The sequence below is a fragment of the Vigna radiata genome, chromosome 8 (genome assembly GCF_000741045.1).
Source record: "Vigna radiata var. radiata cultivar VC1973A chromosome 8, Vradiata_ver6, whole genome shotgun sequence".
NCBI lineage: Eukaryota > Viridiplantae > Streptophyta > Magnoliopsida > Fabales > Fabaceae > Vigna > Vigna radiata.
This window is the reverse complement of record NC_028358.1, coordinates 38957003-38975126: the sequence shown is the minus strand read 5'-3', so window position 1 is coordinate 38975126 and position 18124 is coordinate 38957003. Positions and strand designations below refer to the sequence as shown.

Genomic DNA, 18124 nt, shown 5'->3' with positions numbered 1-18124 from the left:
TGTTTAATTCATTGGTAGAATTGAAATAACTCACAATTGTATAAGTTTCAAAAACTACACCCAGATCAAGGTACTTGTAGTTGTACCATCACTGCAATGACAAAAGGGAAAAAACCATTTCATGTTACAATAGATTTCATTGAAAGAAAAAGGAAAAAAAAATTGCCTGTTTAAAATTTGTTGGTCTATGAAACACCAACTTTGTCAATGAATCAATGCAGATTAATCAGTAAAGGATTGTACAATTGCTGATTAATAATCATTTTATTGTGCTTATCCAACCATAGCCCAGAAATATTATTTGAGAAGAAAATAAATTGACATGAGTATTTAAGAGAAATCGTCAAAGCCAAGTTTAAGCTCCAAAATGGACCTTGAAGTTTTAAGGAAATAAAATATACAACAACTGGTTTGCGTAATCACTTTAATATCGATTTTTGTTTTGAGTATACTGTGAAACAAGTTGCGCTGAACTAAAATTCCAGCATACGTGTTTCTCTCAAATATTTCACATAAAAGAACAAGAAAAATATTTCTTACAGCTTGTTTTGTATTGATTGTTAAGTTATAGTCAGTTGTTCTACATGGTTCAATTTATTTTTTTCTACCTTCAATTTTGTTTCCTATATTTTGTTTTTAATGTTATTGAAGGAGGATGTACAATCATCCTTATGTATTTCTCTTTTACTTTTATTCTTGAAAGTGAGGTAATTTATGATGGAGTTTTTAGTATGATATGAAGTCACGTTCTTTATAGGGAATGTTGTATTTCGTTATCCAGAATTAAAGATGGTGTTGTGACTCTGGCATCACTACTTTCAACTTGATATTTCAGTCTTAGTTCATTTGTACTATTGTTATTTTCAATGCAACAGTCAATGGCTATTTTTGAAAAAGTTTTGTCTGGATTTTCTCCATTGCATAACATCATATATTTAGGCATAGTTCTGCATCTGTTTTCTTGTGTCTATAAAAAGAAACATCAAAACTGAATACATTTTTAAATCTAATTGAACCTTCTAAATTGAAGTTTTTATTCATTTTATATACTATGTAAATTTTCCAACAAAGACAAGTTTACTCATATATATCAATTTGTATCTTTATGTAGTCTATATTTAACTCTATATAAGGAAAAGATCAATTATTAGAAGTTAGACACAAGAAAAAAGTTTGACCGTAAAAACTGGTTTATTTGGTAAGAGTCTTCAAACTTAAGCATTATATAAATAGTTCATGTTATTTAAAGTGAGACTCTTGTCAGAATGTTGATAAACTATAATAATGTCTTTATCAAATACATGATAGTATCTCAAACCATTTTACTTTGTTTATGCTTTCTTTAATTGTGCTTTATGTACGTGTCCGGTTCTGTTTTGATTGCACGTAATACTCACATTGGTAAATGCTCTATTTGTTGATTAAAGTGAAGCTTGAAAATTTTGTATTCCTCTAGTTGTTGTCACATTAATTTGGTTGCTTTTGGCATAAGCTAGATCACACACCAAATCAAGGTTATTTTTTTTTTCATTATTCTTTGTGAGACTATGCCAAACAAGTAATTTATATATTATTACTATTATATCTAAGATCTAAGATGAGTTGTTCGTAATAAACAATGTTACCGTAATATATAATTACATTCATTTGATACAGAATATAAGAATTAAATGATTATAAAAGTATAAAGTTTTTTATTTTTATAAGAAAGAGAATAAAAAATAAAAAGAAATAGTATCAAATAAATATAAAAGAATTAGATATATCAAATAATATTTTTCTTAATACAATTTAGACCATCTTATGACATGTTTTTATTTGATTTTACTTTATTATTATTAAGAATATAATCCTATGGCAAGTAGCATCCTTATAATCTTTTTAATCTCTTTAGTCCAACCATCCCCTCTTATAGTTTAAGACGAGTTTACACATGCATATAATGAAAAATGTTTTTAAAATTTATAAAAGTCAAACTAGCAAATCTTTTATACCAAAAACTAAAATAAATTTATCGTAGTTATGATATGAACAAGCATATTAAACCTAATTGGTGCCTTGTAGTTCCCAACTATCTATCTTCAAATTTCCTTTTTCCTTTGGTTTGGTTCTTTTTCTGTTTTCTTTTTTCTCCCTTTCGAAAATGTTGACTGAAGTAGTTGAAAATTTTGATCTTTAAATAATAAAGATAGAAAGTTGTAGAATTGCTCATTTTGTGAGTGAGCACCGACTATAGGATATTGTGTGATGCATGTTGCTGCCACTTGGATTTTCTTAGTTGCCAAAGTCAAATCAAACATTGATACATAAGTTTTCTTCTTTCAGTTCCAGAGGTCGAATGTTCTTCAAGTCTCTTTCAGATTTTAAGTGTAACTTTGATTTTAAATTAAAAATGAATGTCAAACACATCGATGTTTTGAGTTTTTTTTTTTTTTATATAAAACTCTTATGACTCATTGGTGCAGAATTTTTTAATATTTTATTGGCGTAGAATCTTCTTGCTATTTTTTATTGGAGAGGATTAAAATATCTGCATTTTCTTATTAGTTTATATACAATAATACTAAGTATTTTAACACAAAAGTATTTATTGTAAGACAAAATTGAAGTAAAAGTTTTAATATTTATCAAAAATTCACAAATTATTATGATTTTTTTTATATTAACACAGCAATAAATTTTGTTTGGAGATCACCATCTTATTATTATGAAGTATCCTGTAATTTAGTGGTAACTTCAAACGAAATATTCAAACTTAGTTTAAAATCAACCATATACTAATCAACATCAATTTAGAAAGAAGAGTTATATTAACTATATATTAATTATCCAATCCAATAAACATATTAAAGGAATGCATTAATTTGGTTATGAAAACTAATAGATATACTAAAGATATATTAGAGATATATTAATTAGGTAATATGAAAAGAAAAATCTTTTTTTTATTCAGATACCATATCCATATCCATATCTATTTAGTGTGTATTTGTTTTCCTCGAGAGAGCCTAAGAAACTTTATTAGGAAGTTTTTATTTTCTGCTAAAACTACTCAATGTTTGATAAAATTTGTTTCAATTTGAAAATGTCTGATATGATTTGTAAGTAACTCAATTCTATAAGTATGGTACTTTACATAAATGAAAAAGAAGAAGATAAATCTATATATATTGAGTAATCAAGCTTCTGCATTTCAACAAGATGATTCTTATTCATGAAAAAAAATAAGAGTAATATTTCATTCATTTAATACATAATATAAAAGTAAAATGATTTTTTAATATAAAATTTTGTATTCTTTTTAAAATAAAAATAAAAATAACATTAAATGAACGTAAAAAATAGGGTAATGATACATAGACAACATTTTTTGACAACATTTGAACATCAATCATACGTGTCATTGTGTGATTGGTCCAAATGACACAATGACACTACAATGAACCAATCACACAATGACACATATGATGATGTTCAAATGTTGTCAAAAAATGTTGTCTAAGTATCTTTATCCTAAAAAATAATAAAAGACGGAAAATGATATGTAAACAACAGATTTTGACAACATTTAGACACGGAACACGTGTTCAAATGTGAGTGGTGCACGTGGAAAATGAATTTTTAATATGAGAATGATGTGGCAATGAGAATTGGGGGAAGGTTTCAAATTTGGGTTTCATTTTCTCATTTTCATATTTGTAATCTGAGGAACATTTGAGAGAGAATCTTTGAGCATGAAAACCAGAGAGAGACTTGTCTTCCCTCCACCCTACCACCGCTGCTACCGAAGTGTTGTCGTACTGCCGGCGTTCGTAGACAAAACATAGACGGTGTCGTCTTCCCTCCACCCAACCACCCAATATCGACGGAGTGTCGTCGTTCGTACGCAAAACCTAGACGGTCTCATCTTCCCTCCACCAAGCCACCCATTGCTATCAGAGTGTCATCGTGCGAACTTAAAACCTGCGCTTTCATTTAGGAAGTGAGAAAGTCCCAACTTCTTTGACTTATTGGTTGAACTGTAACTTGAAATTAAACAAGTTATGAACATTTTGCACATTCTGGTTTTTTGTGCAATTTATGCTTTTGAACTGACCATATTTGTGATATTTTCTTTCAGAATCAGGGATGTTCAATAAACCAATGAAGCATAATTACTAAGAGTCATAGTGTAGGAACAAAACTGGTACCAAAGGCAAAATAAGTGGGTAATTCAGTTGAACTTTTTGCACAGGAAGGTCAACTATGACTATGAAACTCGTTTTGGAATGCCTAATTTCTTTCTCATCATTTTTTCCCATTATAAGTAATTTGGAACCAATTTTTATACAATTTATGAACAAAAATGCGGTAAAGGAAACATAATTACTAAGAGTCCTGGTGGAGGAACAAAACTGGTACCAAAGGCAAAATAAGTGGGTACTTCAGTTAAACGTTTTGCACAGGAAGGTCAACTATGTACATGAAACTCATTTTGGAGTCCCTAATTTCTTTCTCATCACTTTTTCCGATTATAAGTAATTTGGAACCAATTTTTATACAATTTATNAACAAAAACGTGGCAAAGGAAGCATAATTAATAAGAGTCATGCTGCAGGAATAGAACTGGTACCAAAGGCAAAATAAGGGCGTACTTTGGTTGAACGTTTTGCACAAGAAGGTCAATTATGTACATGAAACTCATTTTGGAGTGCCTAATTTCTTTCTCATAATTTTTTCCAATTATAAGTAATTTGGAACCAACTTTTATACAATTTATGAACAAATAAGTGGCAAAGGAAGCATAATTACTAAGAGTCATGGTGTAGGAACAGAACTGGTACCAAAAGTAATATAAGTGGGTATTTAGTTGAACTTTTTGTATAGGAAGGTCAACTATGTACATGGAACTCATTTTGGTGTGCCTAATTTCTTTTCGTCATTACCACTTAAGCCAATTTATTTTCATTATTCTTTCTACACAGAACCATGTACATACAATATTTCATAAATCTTGACAACCAAATTTAGTGCGACTGTAGTACAAACATTTTAAACATTGATCATTCTAATTTTCAAATTTCATTAACAATAAATGTAACAACTACTTTTCTTTCAACATTCTTAAGAACAAATATGTACAATCAACATCAATACATATTGTAAGCAAAACATCAATCGCATTGCAAAAATCCCTATTCAACATCTACATAAGGCCTAAATCTTGCAACACTTCATCCCTCCACACATTGTCCACATCCAAGATCCAATCACAAACACACTTCTCCCTAACCTGTTGCAGTTCCTCCTNCAAAGAGATAAATGCACAACATATCAATAAAATGCAACATCTTCTATCAAAGCTCCCAATAATGAAAATTTGTATAACTTATAGTTCTTTAAGTGGGCATTGTGTTGCCTTCGTATTTCTCAACACCATCCCACAACTCCATAAATTTCAAAACAATAACTCCACAATCATATCTACATCAAACAAAGTCCAACATACAAATAATGTTATTTAACATATCAATGAAACAATAAAATTTTTTATTTGCAGAAATGAACATTAAAAACTTACAAGTTTGGTTGGCTTGGAGTGTGCAAGTGTTGTACCTGCAACGTAGTTGGCCTGGTTGTGCAAAACATTTGCATGAAGTCCCCACTTATTTTGCCTTTGCTACCACTGCAGTTTCTACACCATGAGTTTTACAAAAAATGGTTCCTTGGACATGGAATTGTATATAAATGGCATAATAATTGTATCGAAAGAACTAAACCAGTAAATGGTCAAAAAAATTAGAAAAAAACTTCATACTTTCCACCTAAAAACGCCATCAACCACTAAATTTTCTACACAACTTCAACCCACACTAAACCATACTTTGAAAAATGCCCAAAAAACACAACAACACATAAATGCCCTAACAAATTTAAACAAACTAAACCAACCTTTAATGTTGGTGGCGGTTCCAATCAAAGCTTCCAACGTCGCCGGTCACCGGAACGAACACCACTTCGTCACGCGGAACTTCGACGGACCATGCTTGCATCAACACATTTGTTGGAAGAGGCAGGTTGGCTGGGTGGGAGGGAGCGGGACTCACTCTAGGGTTCACTTTCTCTCTCTAAGCTTGGGTTCTCTCTCATCTTGCCTCAGATTCAAATTCTGAAATGTGAAAATGAACTTCCCCATTTTCAAACTTTTTCCCAATTCTATTTCCACATCATTCTTATTTTTATTTTTTTTTCCACGTAGACCATTCACATTTTGACACGTGTCCCGTGTCAAAATGTTGTCAAAAGTTGTTGTTCATATATCATTTTCCATAAAAGAAACAGACATTGCTAATTATGATTATCTGTCACATGATGTCGTTCTCATGTTTGTTTGTCTTTTTATTCTAAAAAATATGTGTCACAAGTTTGATCAAACGTGAAGAAATTGAAAACCAGAAACTTGCAAGACTCCTCCTTATTGTTCGGCTTTTTTATATGAATTCATGATGCTGAAGTGTTCGATTTGAACTTTTAAAGTTTTCAACTTACTTTATTTCATTGTTTTCGGTTGTGGAGACACACAACCACTTCTTAATTTCAGGGACATTTAATGTTTTCTTTTTAGTAAATTCTACATGCTTCACTATTTGAATCAATTTTGAAAATATGTTGAAATATAAGTAAATATGAGTTTCATAAATTATATTAATACTATGAATAAGTAATAATCTATGAGAAAATTGTTTATTGAAGATTCTACCAACAATTTTCACAGGAAAAACCACATACTTCTTGGTGTCTCTATATCCTTATTTTTATTATGATCTTTCGTTTTTTTTATATATTAATAAAAACATACGCGATGCTGGCATATGTTCTTACTTTTTTATTATGGTTATTTTTATTCTAATTATAAAATTAAATACAAATATCTTTTATAAATTTATTGTAATTAATTTTATATATTTTGTAAATAGTTTTATAATTAAGAAAATGGTAAATTTAAAAAAATTGTCCAATAAAAAAATCAGATAAAATTTAGAGAAATGGTCTTTTAAAAAATAATATTAAATAATTATTGAAATTTAGAAAAACTTTTATTTCAAAGACAAAACTATAAAATAAATATGAACACAAAAGTTCTATATAAGTATATATATAATGTTCATTATGTTATTTTGTTATTATGTAAATATAATAATTAAATATACATTGTATTGTAACAAAATATTTAATCGTATTTAACACGTGGAACATGTCTATATTTTTTCTATAGCTTTACATTTAATATTTTTTTTTCTTATTTTCTATATTTCAATTCACTTTCAACTAGTTTGTCTTAATATTTAGTCTTTATCAATTCGTCTCAAACTTAAGTTAAGATTAGCTTGTTTTAATATTTGAATGAGATCTATTTGTCTAAATTTTTTATTTAAAATAAACTACTCAACCTTGTTTTTTTGAACTGGTTATCTTGACTTTCAATTCTTGATAGCTTCTCTCTATCTTTGAACCAACAAACCGATCTTGATCTTCGTCTTTAGAATCCAACCCAGTCCGACTCAACATTCAGATTGGGACAACATATTTCAATCTCGACCCAATTTGTCTCAACTTTGAGTGTTGGAACTTTTTTTTAGCCACCTGATTTAGGATTATTCTAAGAAAGTTTATTCAAAAGATTGGTAAAAACTTATTTATGAACGATATATCAAATTGACGGTTCTAGATAATTCTTCTCGTGTGTTCTTAGTTGTTAAAAGCCTGTATTATCCTTCTATCTTACAGACCTTACAATCCCATTTTAGAAGCATGATAAAATGTCTAATATGATGAAATTCGTTGATGAATCATATATATTATCTAACTAAATTCAGAAAATTACAAATTCCAGTTACTATCTTTAGTGGTTCCGATGTTTTCACTTTAATTGTTAAAGAAATATTTCATCAAGTAATTTAAATAAAGAATATATCAATTTCTTAGAATTGTTTAAATACTTCTCCAAAATATAAATGATAAAAAGTTAATCAACTTCAGCTTCTTTTTGCCTTACTTCACTATGCACCTTTTCTTTTATCTAATTTTGATATGGGAAAATGGAACGTCAGCTTTACTGCTTCTTTTTTCTAATATTAATTCAGTTTCTCAAACATTCTCCTACAAGGTGATGCACCCTTTCTATATGCCAACTTGGAATTCTAGAGCTCCTTCTAAGTTCAAAATTTGTTTTATTAACACTTACGACATCTTGTATAGATGGCCCCATGCAGTTCACTCTCTCTAGCTAAATATATATATATATATATATATATATATATATATATATATATATATATATATATATATATATATATATATATATATGTGGTGTAGATCTGAGTCTGAAACTGCGCAAGATTGTTTCTCCACTGCCAAGCTATGTGATTCCTTTGGAATAAACTATTTTTATTACTTTTCAGAGAATTTGGTTTGTCCTACTTCATTTTTATCAAATACTGTAGATTCATTTTCAGGAGTTTGGCCAGAATAAGCAAAATGAAATAAAGTGAAAACGTGTGCCAAGAAAAAAGGGCCAAACCCACCATATATGTATTCAATCTTTCAGAGAATATGAAATGATCATAGCAGTCAAAAAATGACGAGTGCAAACGTTTACCCCTACACGACTTCACTATTGTCTTTGGAATAGAAATTAAACAATCCAACTTTTAACATGAAACTTTTGTTTAACAAATCAAGTTTACCACATTTCGTTTAAATTAAAAGCTGATTACCATCCAAAGTGGTTTAAATTCGAAACCACTTCCTAAAGCACGAGAGAGATATCAATGTAGAAGGCACAGAATGATAGACTAAAACCGATCCACCACCCATACACACAAAAGGCAAAGCTATATTGACAAAAATATCAAACTCAAAGAAAAAAGAAGATTAATAAAATTGCAATAATTATGTATTTTATTAGAAAAGATAAAGAAAAACATAACCTCTACAAAACAAGAGCAGAATTGTTTTACATAGAGCAGGATGTGAAGTGTTAGATTATCAATCATTCCACACAATAACCTTTAGAACCAGTTCCAGTAGCATAATAACAGTACTAAAATCACAGAAAAGTGAAATCTCTTTTACCTGAATGCTTTCCTTGGAAGCGCTACCAAGTACGACTAATTCCTAAGAGAAATCCAAAAGGTAAACAAATGAGTACATAATCGAAGACAAATATAGCAAACAAAGCGATGAAACAGATGAAGAAAAATAGACTCGATTTAGCCAATGGGAGCCAAGCTTGTCGGCGATTCAAGCAGAAAGAAGAGCATCATCACCACCGTATCGGAAGAAGCAAGGAGCGTTGAAGACAATTTGTTATGGATGTGGCAAGGTCTGGTCAGGTCAGTTAGGGATAGAACTGGAAAAAGGCCGTTAGGTCCTCCCCAAATAAATTCTAAATTTTAAAAATATCAATATTTTTAAAATTCAAATCAGATCAATATATTTTTTATATACATATTTCATACACTTAAGTTTTAACACGTGATTATGTTTTACATTTCTTACAGGAACGGTTTATTTGTCATAGATTTTACGAAATATTTATAGGAAAAAGTATTTGAGTTATACCTATAGTAAAATATACATAAAGGTAAAAGTGCTTGTAGGTATACGTCTTTTTTTAGTGAAACTTTCTTCTTACACTATGTCTATTTATGATTTAAATGATAGAATTATACTTGTGAAAAAATTACATTTTTAACTGATCTGAATTATTCTCAGTATAACTTTAAAAATAATTATAAATCAAATTTGTAATTAAACGACATTATAAAGCTTACACACTAATTATATGTGTACTTCAAATTGATATAATTATTCTCATATAACATTAACTATACATATCGTGTTGGTTTCAATCGCTGATGGAGCAAAAGAAGAAAATTCAGAAAGTCTTTCATTCCGTGACGCAAACAAAAACACAATTAATCAAAGAAATACGGTCAAATTATTAGAAATGAAAGTTTATGTATAGTGATTAGTGAGTTAAATGTTAGCTCTGTTCAATTGTCACGAAGACTTCAGTGTTGTATTAGCATAAGTGTCTAAGTAAAAAAAAAAAGAAAAAAAAAGGGAAAACAAATTCTTGATAAAATTTGTTAGTGAAAGGAGTTTGAATCTAAAATATCTTCTCTCCTCTCTTTCAAACTCATCAAACTAATTTTACAATTTTCAAACATTAGTAAAAAGTTGAATCCCCTCATCATATTTCTAACTTTACTATTAAGTCACTTTATAGCTAAAGTTTGTTAATAATTTGAAATGTCTTTAATTGAATTGGGAAAATTTATGTTTTAAAATTATTATAAAATTTAAACCGATTAAAAGTTATTTTTGGTTAATTTTGAGTTTATATTAAGTAATCATTTAAATGATTGTTTCAAAAGTGATTGTAGAGTATTATCACTAAAGTGATTAGTATAATGGTTGAATGACAATACTCCTCCCTCAAACAACTTGTGAGATAAGACTTTTTTTTTTCTTCTTTAAATTAAAGGATAAATCTTTAAGTAAAGAATGAGTAGTAATTACCATCCTTCTATCTGGTTACATTCACTAATCAAGCTATATGTAATAATAAGCCAATAAATATTTAAAAGTTTGAATGATTGTCTGTATTAAATTTCTAATGCCTAAATATCTATATTGTTCAAATTATGATGAAACACTTAAATGATGCAATCTTTTGTTTGAATAACACCACAAATTAATATTTTAAAAATTAAATCATTATTAAGTTGAAATATTAAATGTAATTATATAATGTTATAATTTTAAGTCATTACTACTGTAAATATGTCTTTTGACAACAATCAAATTGGATTTTGTTACAATTTCATAACTATAATTAAACAAATAACTAACTAATTTTAACTCAATTTACTCTATACTTTTATATCAAAGAAAAGAAATACCTTGTCCAAGTTTGTTGAACATAGACTGATATTTTTTCATCGGTTATTTGCTTTTAAAATTCTAGAAAATTAAATTAAAGTTAAAATTAGAATATGAAAGTTAAAAATAGGTTATATAATATTATCTTATCCCAATTACTTTGTTAGTCATCAACGGAATGATATAATAATTACATTCATAACTTTTAATTTATTTATTGCACTACACTTATAGTAAAAATAATTAGATAAATTAGATGATAATAAAAAAGTAAATAAATAATGTAATATAAATATCTTTAAAAAAATGTGACCAATAATAGTTGATATTTCATTAAATATGTTATGTCCATGCACAAACACTAAAATTAAAACATTTAGTATTAGAAAATATAATATTGTATTGAAAACATTTCATAAAATAAACTTATGTATATATTCTTTTATACTCATGAAATGTCATTGAGATGTTTATAAATTATATATATATAAATTAAAATTACGTATTCTATGTTTAAAGAAAATAAATTTTATTTTCATAACTGGTTCATTGTTGTATCCTAGTATTATGTAATGCTTCATAGTTAGATATATTATGTAAAAAAATGATTTTGTAAGAAATGATCTCATTTAGAAATTTGTTTTACAGTAAAATTATAGATGCTAACATGTTTGTAAACGATAGAATAGCATCATGTTCTAATATATTTTTTTTTATATTAATTATACCATCTCTCATCTTTTTACTTGATGATAAGAAAAAAACTTATTAGTTTGATTACATGTAAAATAATTAAAATATTTTTCTTTTACTAAAATGTCAAACGAAACGAGAACATGATTAACTTTTAATTATAAGATTTAACTTTAGTTATCGTGAAAAAGCTAGTTTATGCCTTAAAATCATAATAAGAAACCAAATACTATAATCTAGATTGCCAAACATGCACAAATAACACCAAACATTTTCTTCATCAATCAATTTCTTATTTCTATAAGTATTATAGTTGAGGCGTACTCTTCGACTAATTAGACCATTCATGCAATGTCTTTAAGTGTTATAATTAGATTATTTAACTACCTAAAGTTTCTATAATGCAGTCCGAACAATAAATTAGGGATATGTCAAACGATTTTTCTCTCTCTCTGTATATATATATTTAAGAAGTGAAATTAATTTTTTTTACAAGTTAAAAACTAATTCATGTAAAATAAAACTTTCAATTTTTAAAATATTTGAGAAACTTTTTCTACATGTTAATTTATATATAAAATTTATTTCATTTTCTGTTTCTGATTTTTTTTTTATAAAATAAAAAAGTTGGGCAATCTAGCTCATTTGGTCAAGTTCAAAGAACTTTCCTAAAATGAATTGTAATAAATAAAAAAGTTTGAATTATACTATTGGTGTCTCTGAAAGTAGAAGACAACAAAAAGAACACGTGCCTAAAACGGACTGGAACCTAAAAAATGAACTCGGAAAGCTAACAATGGTGAATGATTAATCAACGATACAGAATGGTCTGTGGTCTTGAAAACGATGGAAGAAGCCTCAGCCTGCACGTGTCGACCAGCGGTCGGTGCCTTCTGGTAATATAATATTGAGAAATCTTAATAAATAAATTAAAAGGAAAAATATGTTTATTTTAAAAGTGTTTTTATAGCATTTTAGCATTTGTAAAAATTGTTTAATAATATTTTAACGAGAGGCACTATAAATATGTAAGTGTTTTGGTGGTTATACCAGCCACTTTGCACCTTTCATAGTGGAAAACATAGTTTGGCTACTTGTCTGTCAAACGGGTTCATGACTCCTCATATTTCGAAATGTTTCAAGGGTTAGGATGTAGTACCGTATACACACAGATTTCGATTTCCATATATAAAAACTTTTTTTTTTTAACTTTCTATTATTTATGATTTATGAATTTATTTATTTTAGGTTAAATTCAACCTTTTTCTTCTCATCATAATTAATCTGAGAGTAATTTATTTGGAATATATTCACAATATAAAAGTTTTATATATCATTATGTAATTGTATGATTAAAATATTTTCAATTCTTTTTAAAAATATGTAAAAATAAAAGATTAATTAAAAGTATACCTTTTCATGCTTCAAAATTAAACTTAATTGAGACGCGACAAGAAGTGTAAATTAAAGACATGTTATACTTTATGTAGGAGAAAAAAAGAGAGGAATAATAAAACTAATATTTTAAAGTTTTAAGTTGAATTTTGACGTTAAATTCACTTGAATAAAACTATCTGTTATCATCAGATTAAAAAAAAAAAAAAATCTTCTGTACGATAAACAACTTAATATGAGTAACTTTTTATTGGATATTACAATTTTCTTTTCACTTTGAAATTAGATAAAAGTTAAAAATAATAAATACGGATACGATTTTTTTACATAAATTATTATAGAACCTAATCAAACTCGATATATAATTTAAAATACTGTTTTAATTTTTTAAGAAATTAAAATTATTAAATCCATCTGGATATGAGTTGGTAAAAGAAAAAATATCCATAAATGTTTGTTCAACCCTAGAAAAATCAGAAAATGAATGCCCACCACGAAAAAATAAAGGTAGAGAAGCATCATTCAGGCTGCCTGCCCTATTGTTTTTCATTATTACATCAATTAGGTGATGGTATTTTTCACTTATTATTATTTGTTAATTTGAGCAATCATTATGTATTAAGTTAAAATAATGTATGTACTCGCTGGTACATTATATATTTTGATTACATTCTTAAAATTTAGTAAAGGAATGTCAGTTTAAAATAATTGACATCGAAGATTTTAAGTTATTAACCTTTTTTTTATCGGCAATGATTAACTTATCTTTGTTGGTGTTTGATTTGTAATTTCTAACGTTTAATTATAATTTACGTGTCATTAATTTATACTTTTGGCACTTCTATTTGTAGCCTAAATATGTTTCAATTGAAAACATTTTAATTTAAGGTATTTTAATTATTGGTTAAAAATATTTATTTTTTCTCCAAATGCACGGTGAATTTTTTTTCCTGTTAAAGTATGTAATAATTCAATCAAAGATAATAAAATTTGTAAATAATACATTGCATAATGACATTTTTTTAATACATCCATTATGACTGTATATACTTTTTATTATTGTATCATTTAACTTACTGTTTCGTTTTGAAAAAAAAAAGTGATAAATACTCATTTAATATAGGTAAAAAACTGTAAAAATCTTTTCAATTATTCAAGTACGCGTTCACTATTTTTATACAAATAAATATAATTAGAAGATTTTTTTTTTTGTAATTAAAATATGTCATCTTAAATAAATATTTGTTTTGTTTTTCAATTCGTGAAATGTACATGGACTCAATTGTTACTTTTTCGTAAAATATTAACATTAAAAAAATAAAATATTTATTTTAATATTTCAAATTAACAGAAACCAAAGTGAACATAAAATATGACAACATATAGATGTATTATAATGAGTTTAAATTTCGTTTTTAATTTGACAATGTTATTGACTAGTAATAGATATTTAATAAACTGTTTTAATTTGAAAGCAGTTTTATAATGAATAAATCCCACTATTTTGCCGCAAAATATATAAATACGGACTAATTTTTTTTGTTATGAAAAAATCTAACTTAGTTTTAATTTATTTAAGTGAAATCCATTTTATTTGACCACTCCACTGACATTGAAAATCTCATTTTAACTTATTAATTTTTAGTGATTTTAGAAGTTTATTTGTAGTTTGTTTATACAAACTACGATTCTTCAATAGAAACTCTAACTATTACGGGAGATTTTATATTAGCTAGGTATTTAATCATATTATAATATATAAGAATGTGTAAATTTAAATTTGATAAAATAAAATATGATAAAATTTTATTTTCGTTAAAAAAAATCGAGTTTATTATTGTTTGTAAATTATAAAATAATAATTAATATATTAATATCATTAAATACTTTTTAAAATAATCATATAATATTGGATTAGAGTTAAATTTGATAACGAAAATTGCTTAAAAGAAAATATATATAGTATGGGATGGGAATAGAAAATTGTCTTTATTCTTTTTGAATGATGATTTAATTATGAGGAGAAGCCCCACGATCCATAAAACTCCAAAGAGTCAGTCTGAAACAATATAATTCATACAATATTCACTGCATCCCACACTTTAATTCCAGTATAATCTTTATCATCTAATTATGATAAATTTCATTTTATGCTTTACGAACTTTCCCTGTGGCACTTCTTATATATACAAAACCTCTTCTTCTCTTATAAAAGGAGTGAGGGACACAAAAAAGACAAGAGCAGTAGATAATTATGAAAAGCAATGACAATACCTGAAACCTTGTAATTTCACGGTCCTCTCAAAAACCTTCTGTTGAAGTTCAACAATTCGGTATGGAGTTCATGCCTAACTTAGATGTTTGGATTTAACCCTCACCTTCCTCTTTTATATTCCTACCTATTATTTATATTAGGTCAAATGCTGCATTCTTCTGTTTCCTTTTATTTTAACTTAATATTATACAATCATGCATGGAATTCTTGTCTCACTTCTTCCAGAGACGTCTTTTGACCATACAATATTCCTCAACACCACCTTCCTTTGCAACAACAACTCTCTCAAATATAATCTGATTTTTTTATAGATCAAAATCTTGAATTATAATTTTATCTATTTTTTATGGCAGCGAAAAGATAAACATGTTTAAAAAAATATATTATATGAAGTTCATTAAATATTTGAGCAGTGATTCCCAGCCTAATCCACAGTGAAGCCTTTATCACATATTTACCTTATTTAAGCACATCTTGAGTTTATTTAGTGTTATCTTTTTCAACCAGATCCGTGAGTTAACTATGGGCTGATCTAAAGTAGGGGAGCCCAAAATAATTAAAGTATGTAAAAATATTGTCTCTCTCTCTCTCTCTCTTTATTTGACTGGGTATAGAATTCAACTCAAAGATGATCACTATTTCTTTGTTTCTGTATATCTGAAAAAGGAAACCGACAATGGGAAGGATTTGCAGAAAGTGCAGATAGTAGTTTGATTTTGCATCCTGCTTTCATTTTCAGTAAAAATCTGATAAGGTGTGTGTGAATCGAGAAGCGAAAATAATCAGAGAGGCGGCAACAGGAAGCACATGTATATTTCTTTTATTTATAGGTAGAGTTTAATTTTTGCAGAATTAAGTATTTGGGAAGAATAAAAGGAAAGAAAGGGGATGTATCTGGTAGTGGAGTGTGTTTAATTATGTGTATGCATGGTGGAAGGTAGAGTAATAGAGGCGCAACAGGGTCACTGTTCTTGTGGGGGCTAGCCACCTCTTCATCATGTTCCATTTCGCTTACCCATCCTTATATATACATACAATAACGTGTTTAACTTTCTTTCTCAGAACGAATAATCAACTCCATCGGATCACACCTCTGTATAACGGTGGCGCACCAGAGACCTTCAGCTTCAGGTTCCGCTTCGGGCCAAGAAGACCCGGAAGACCCTTTCACCCCAAGGGATGTGCAAGTGCAAGGGGGTACTGTAGGTTCGGTTCCGACCCATGTGCTGTCACCCTCTTCCTCTGCCCAAACCAACACGGAGTGGGTCCCGGCAAGTGGTTTTCCCATGGCGCCACGTTTTATGCATGCGCCTTCTCCAGGTTTGTCTTCTTCTCCCGGGCCTCCTCTTTTGGGCTCGGGCTCGGTTGGGCAGAAAAGAGCGCGTGAAGATGACACTACTTCTGCGGCGAGTGGGGGTGAGGGTGGTTCGTCACAGACTGCGTCACAGGAAGAAAGCGGCGAGAGGAGGAGGAGATACAGAGGGGTGAGGCAGAGGCCGTGGGGGAAATGGGCGGCGGAGATTCGCGATCCTCACAAAGCGGCGAGAGTGTGGCTTGGCACCTTCGACACCGCCGAGGCTGCTGCCAGAGCCTACGATGAGGCCGCATTGAGGTTTAGAGGTAACAGAGCCAAACTCAACTTCCCCGAAAACGTTACTGCGGTTCGACCTCCTCACCTTCCCGATTTTCCGGCCACCTCACTCTCGGGCTCCGTTGATGTTCCAGCAGTAACTGGTTATTCTCCGACGGTGATGCAGGGGGCGCCGTTTCAGAGCTCCCCTGATTTGCTTAGAGACTATTGGGGTTATTCTCAGCTTCTGCGGAGCACAGGGGAGTTCCATGGACTCGAGCAGTGGTTCTATGATTCGCAAATGGCAGCGCTTCAATCTTCTTCATCGTCGTTGTTGCCGCCACCGCCTTCGTATGCACCATCCTCGGCTTCCTTTCCTCTGTTTTCAAGTCAGCAAATGGGAGTTTTCCGGCCGCCGGGGCAACAGCATCACGGCGGAGGAGACAGTGGTAGCGGGTCAGAGTTTCCACCTTCGTCATGGTCAGATACAAGTAGTTATCCTCCTCCACCTCCACCACCCGGTTGACGTGGAGTACACAGCACAGCCTTTGTTTTTATACTATTTTTTCTCTTTCTTTTGTGAAAGAAAGAACAGGTTTTTCTTCTGTTTTTATTTTATTTTACTTTATTTTAATTAATATATATTTTTTAATTTTAATTGAGCTAAAGTTGAAGTGAATTTTTTTTTTGGGTTAAAAAGAAGTTGAAAAATGGGTGGGTGATGATAAAGGTAGATAGAAAGATTGAGTGGTAGAAGGCTACATTTTGAAGCTTAGTTCAGAGATGATAAAGACAAAGCAGCATTTAGGTTTGAAGATGAGATTATTCCAAATTCTCAACTTAATGGATCGATTTGATATAAACTTTTTGTCAACAATCCACGCAAAGATGAAGAAACCAACTTTTTGTTCTCAGACAACTTATTTAGAGTTTTAAATAAAGAAAATGATATTTTAACTTTTTTTTTTCACTATATTATACGTGTCAAAATGTGATTAACAATTTTAATTTAAAAAAATTTTAATTTTTCTTTTCCAAATATACTCTCGTCTCTCAGGATGAAAAAAAATAAAAAACGTTGTCACAATATTCACTTTTTATCTTTTCTTACTGGTACACTGTTTGATTTCAGACAATTGTTACACGCTCCTTGGCTATTATAATTTCAAGTACACAAAGCCAGTTTAACTAACTTTTTCCATATGAAATTAAACCAAAGTGGTTTTGTATCATTGTCCACGTTCTACTTAAAAAAACATATA

General features: G+C 29.2%; 1 protein-coding gene across 6 annotated transcripts; it reads left to right on the top strand.

Moving 5' to 3' along the window:
* Positions 1-15836: 15836 nt before the first annotated feature.
* Positions 15837-17779, top strand: LOC106771449 (ethylene-responsive transcription factor ERF110). Of its 6 annotated transcripts, XR_002669389.1 has the most exons (3): positions 16090-16229; positions 16355-17457; positions 17563-17779. XR_002669389.1 is itself a non-coding variant. In XM_022785528.1 (2 exons), exon 2 carries the CDS (start codon positions 16579-16581, stop codon positions 17386-17388), a length of 810 nt encoding a protein of 269 aa, XP_022641249.1. In that variant the 5' UTR covers positions 15837-15853; positions 16355-16578; the 3' UTR covers positions 17389-17524. The 6 variants fall into 6 exon arrangements, 5 of the variants coding, with proteins under 5 accessions (XP_022641249.1, XP_022641247.1, XP_022641246.1 ...); XM_022785528.1 differs by lacking the exons at positions 16090-16229; positions 17563-17779 and adding an exon at positions 15837-15853 and having other exon boundaries at positions 16355-17524; XM_022785526.1 differs by lacking the exon at positions 17563-17779 and having other exon boundaries at positions 15905-16101; positions 16355-17524.
* The last annotated feature ends 345 nt before the right edge of the window (positions 17780-18124 follow it).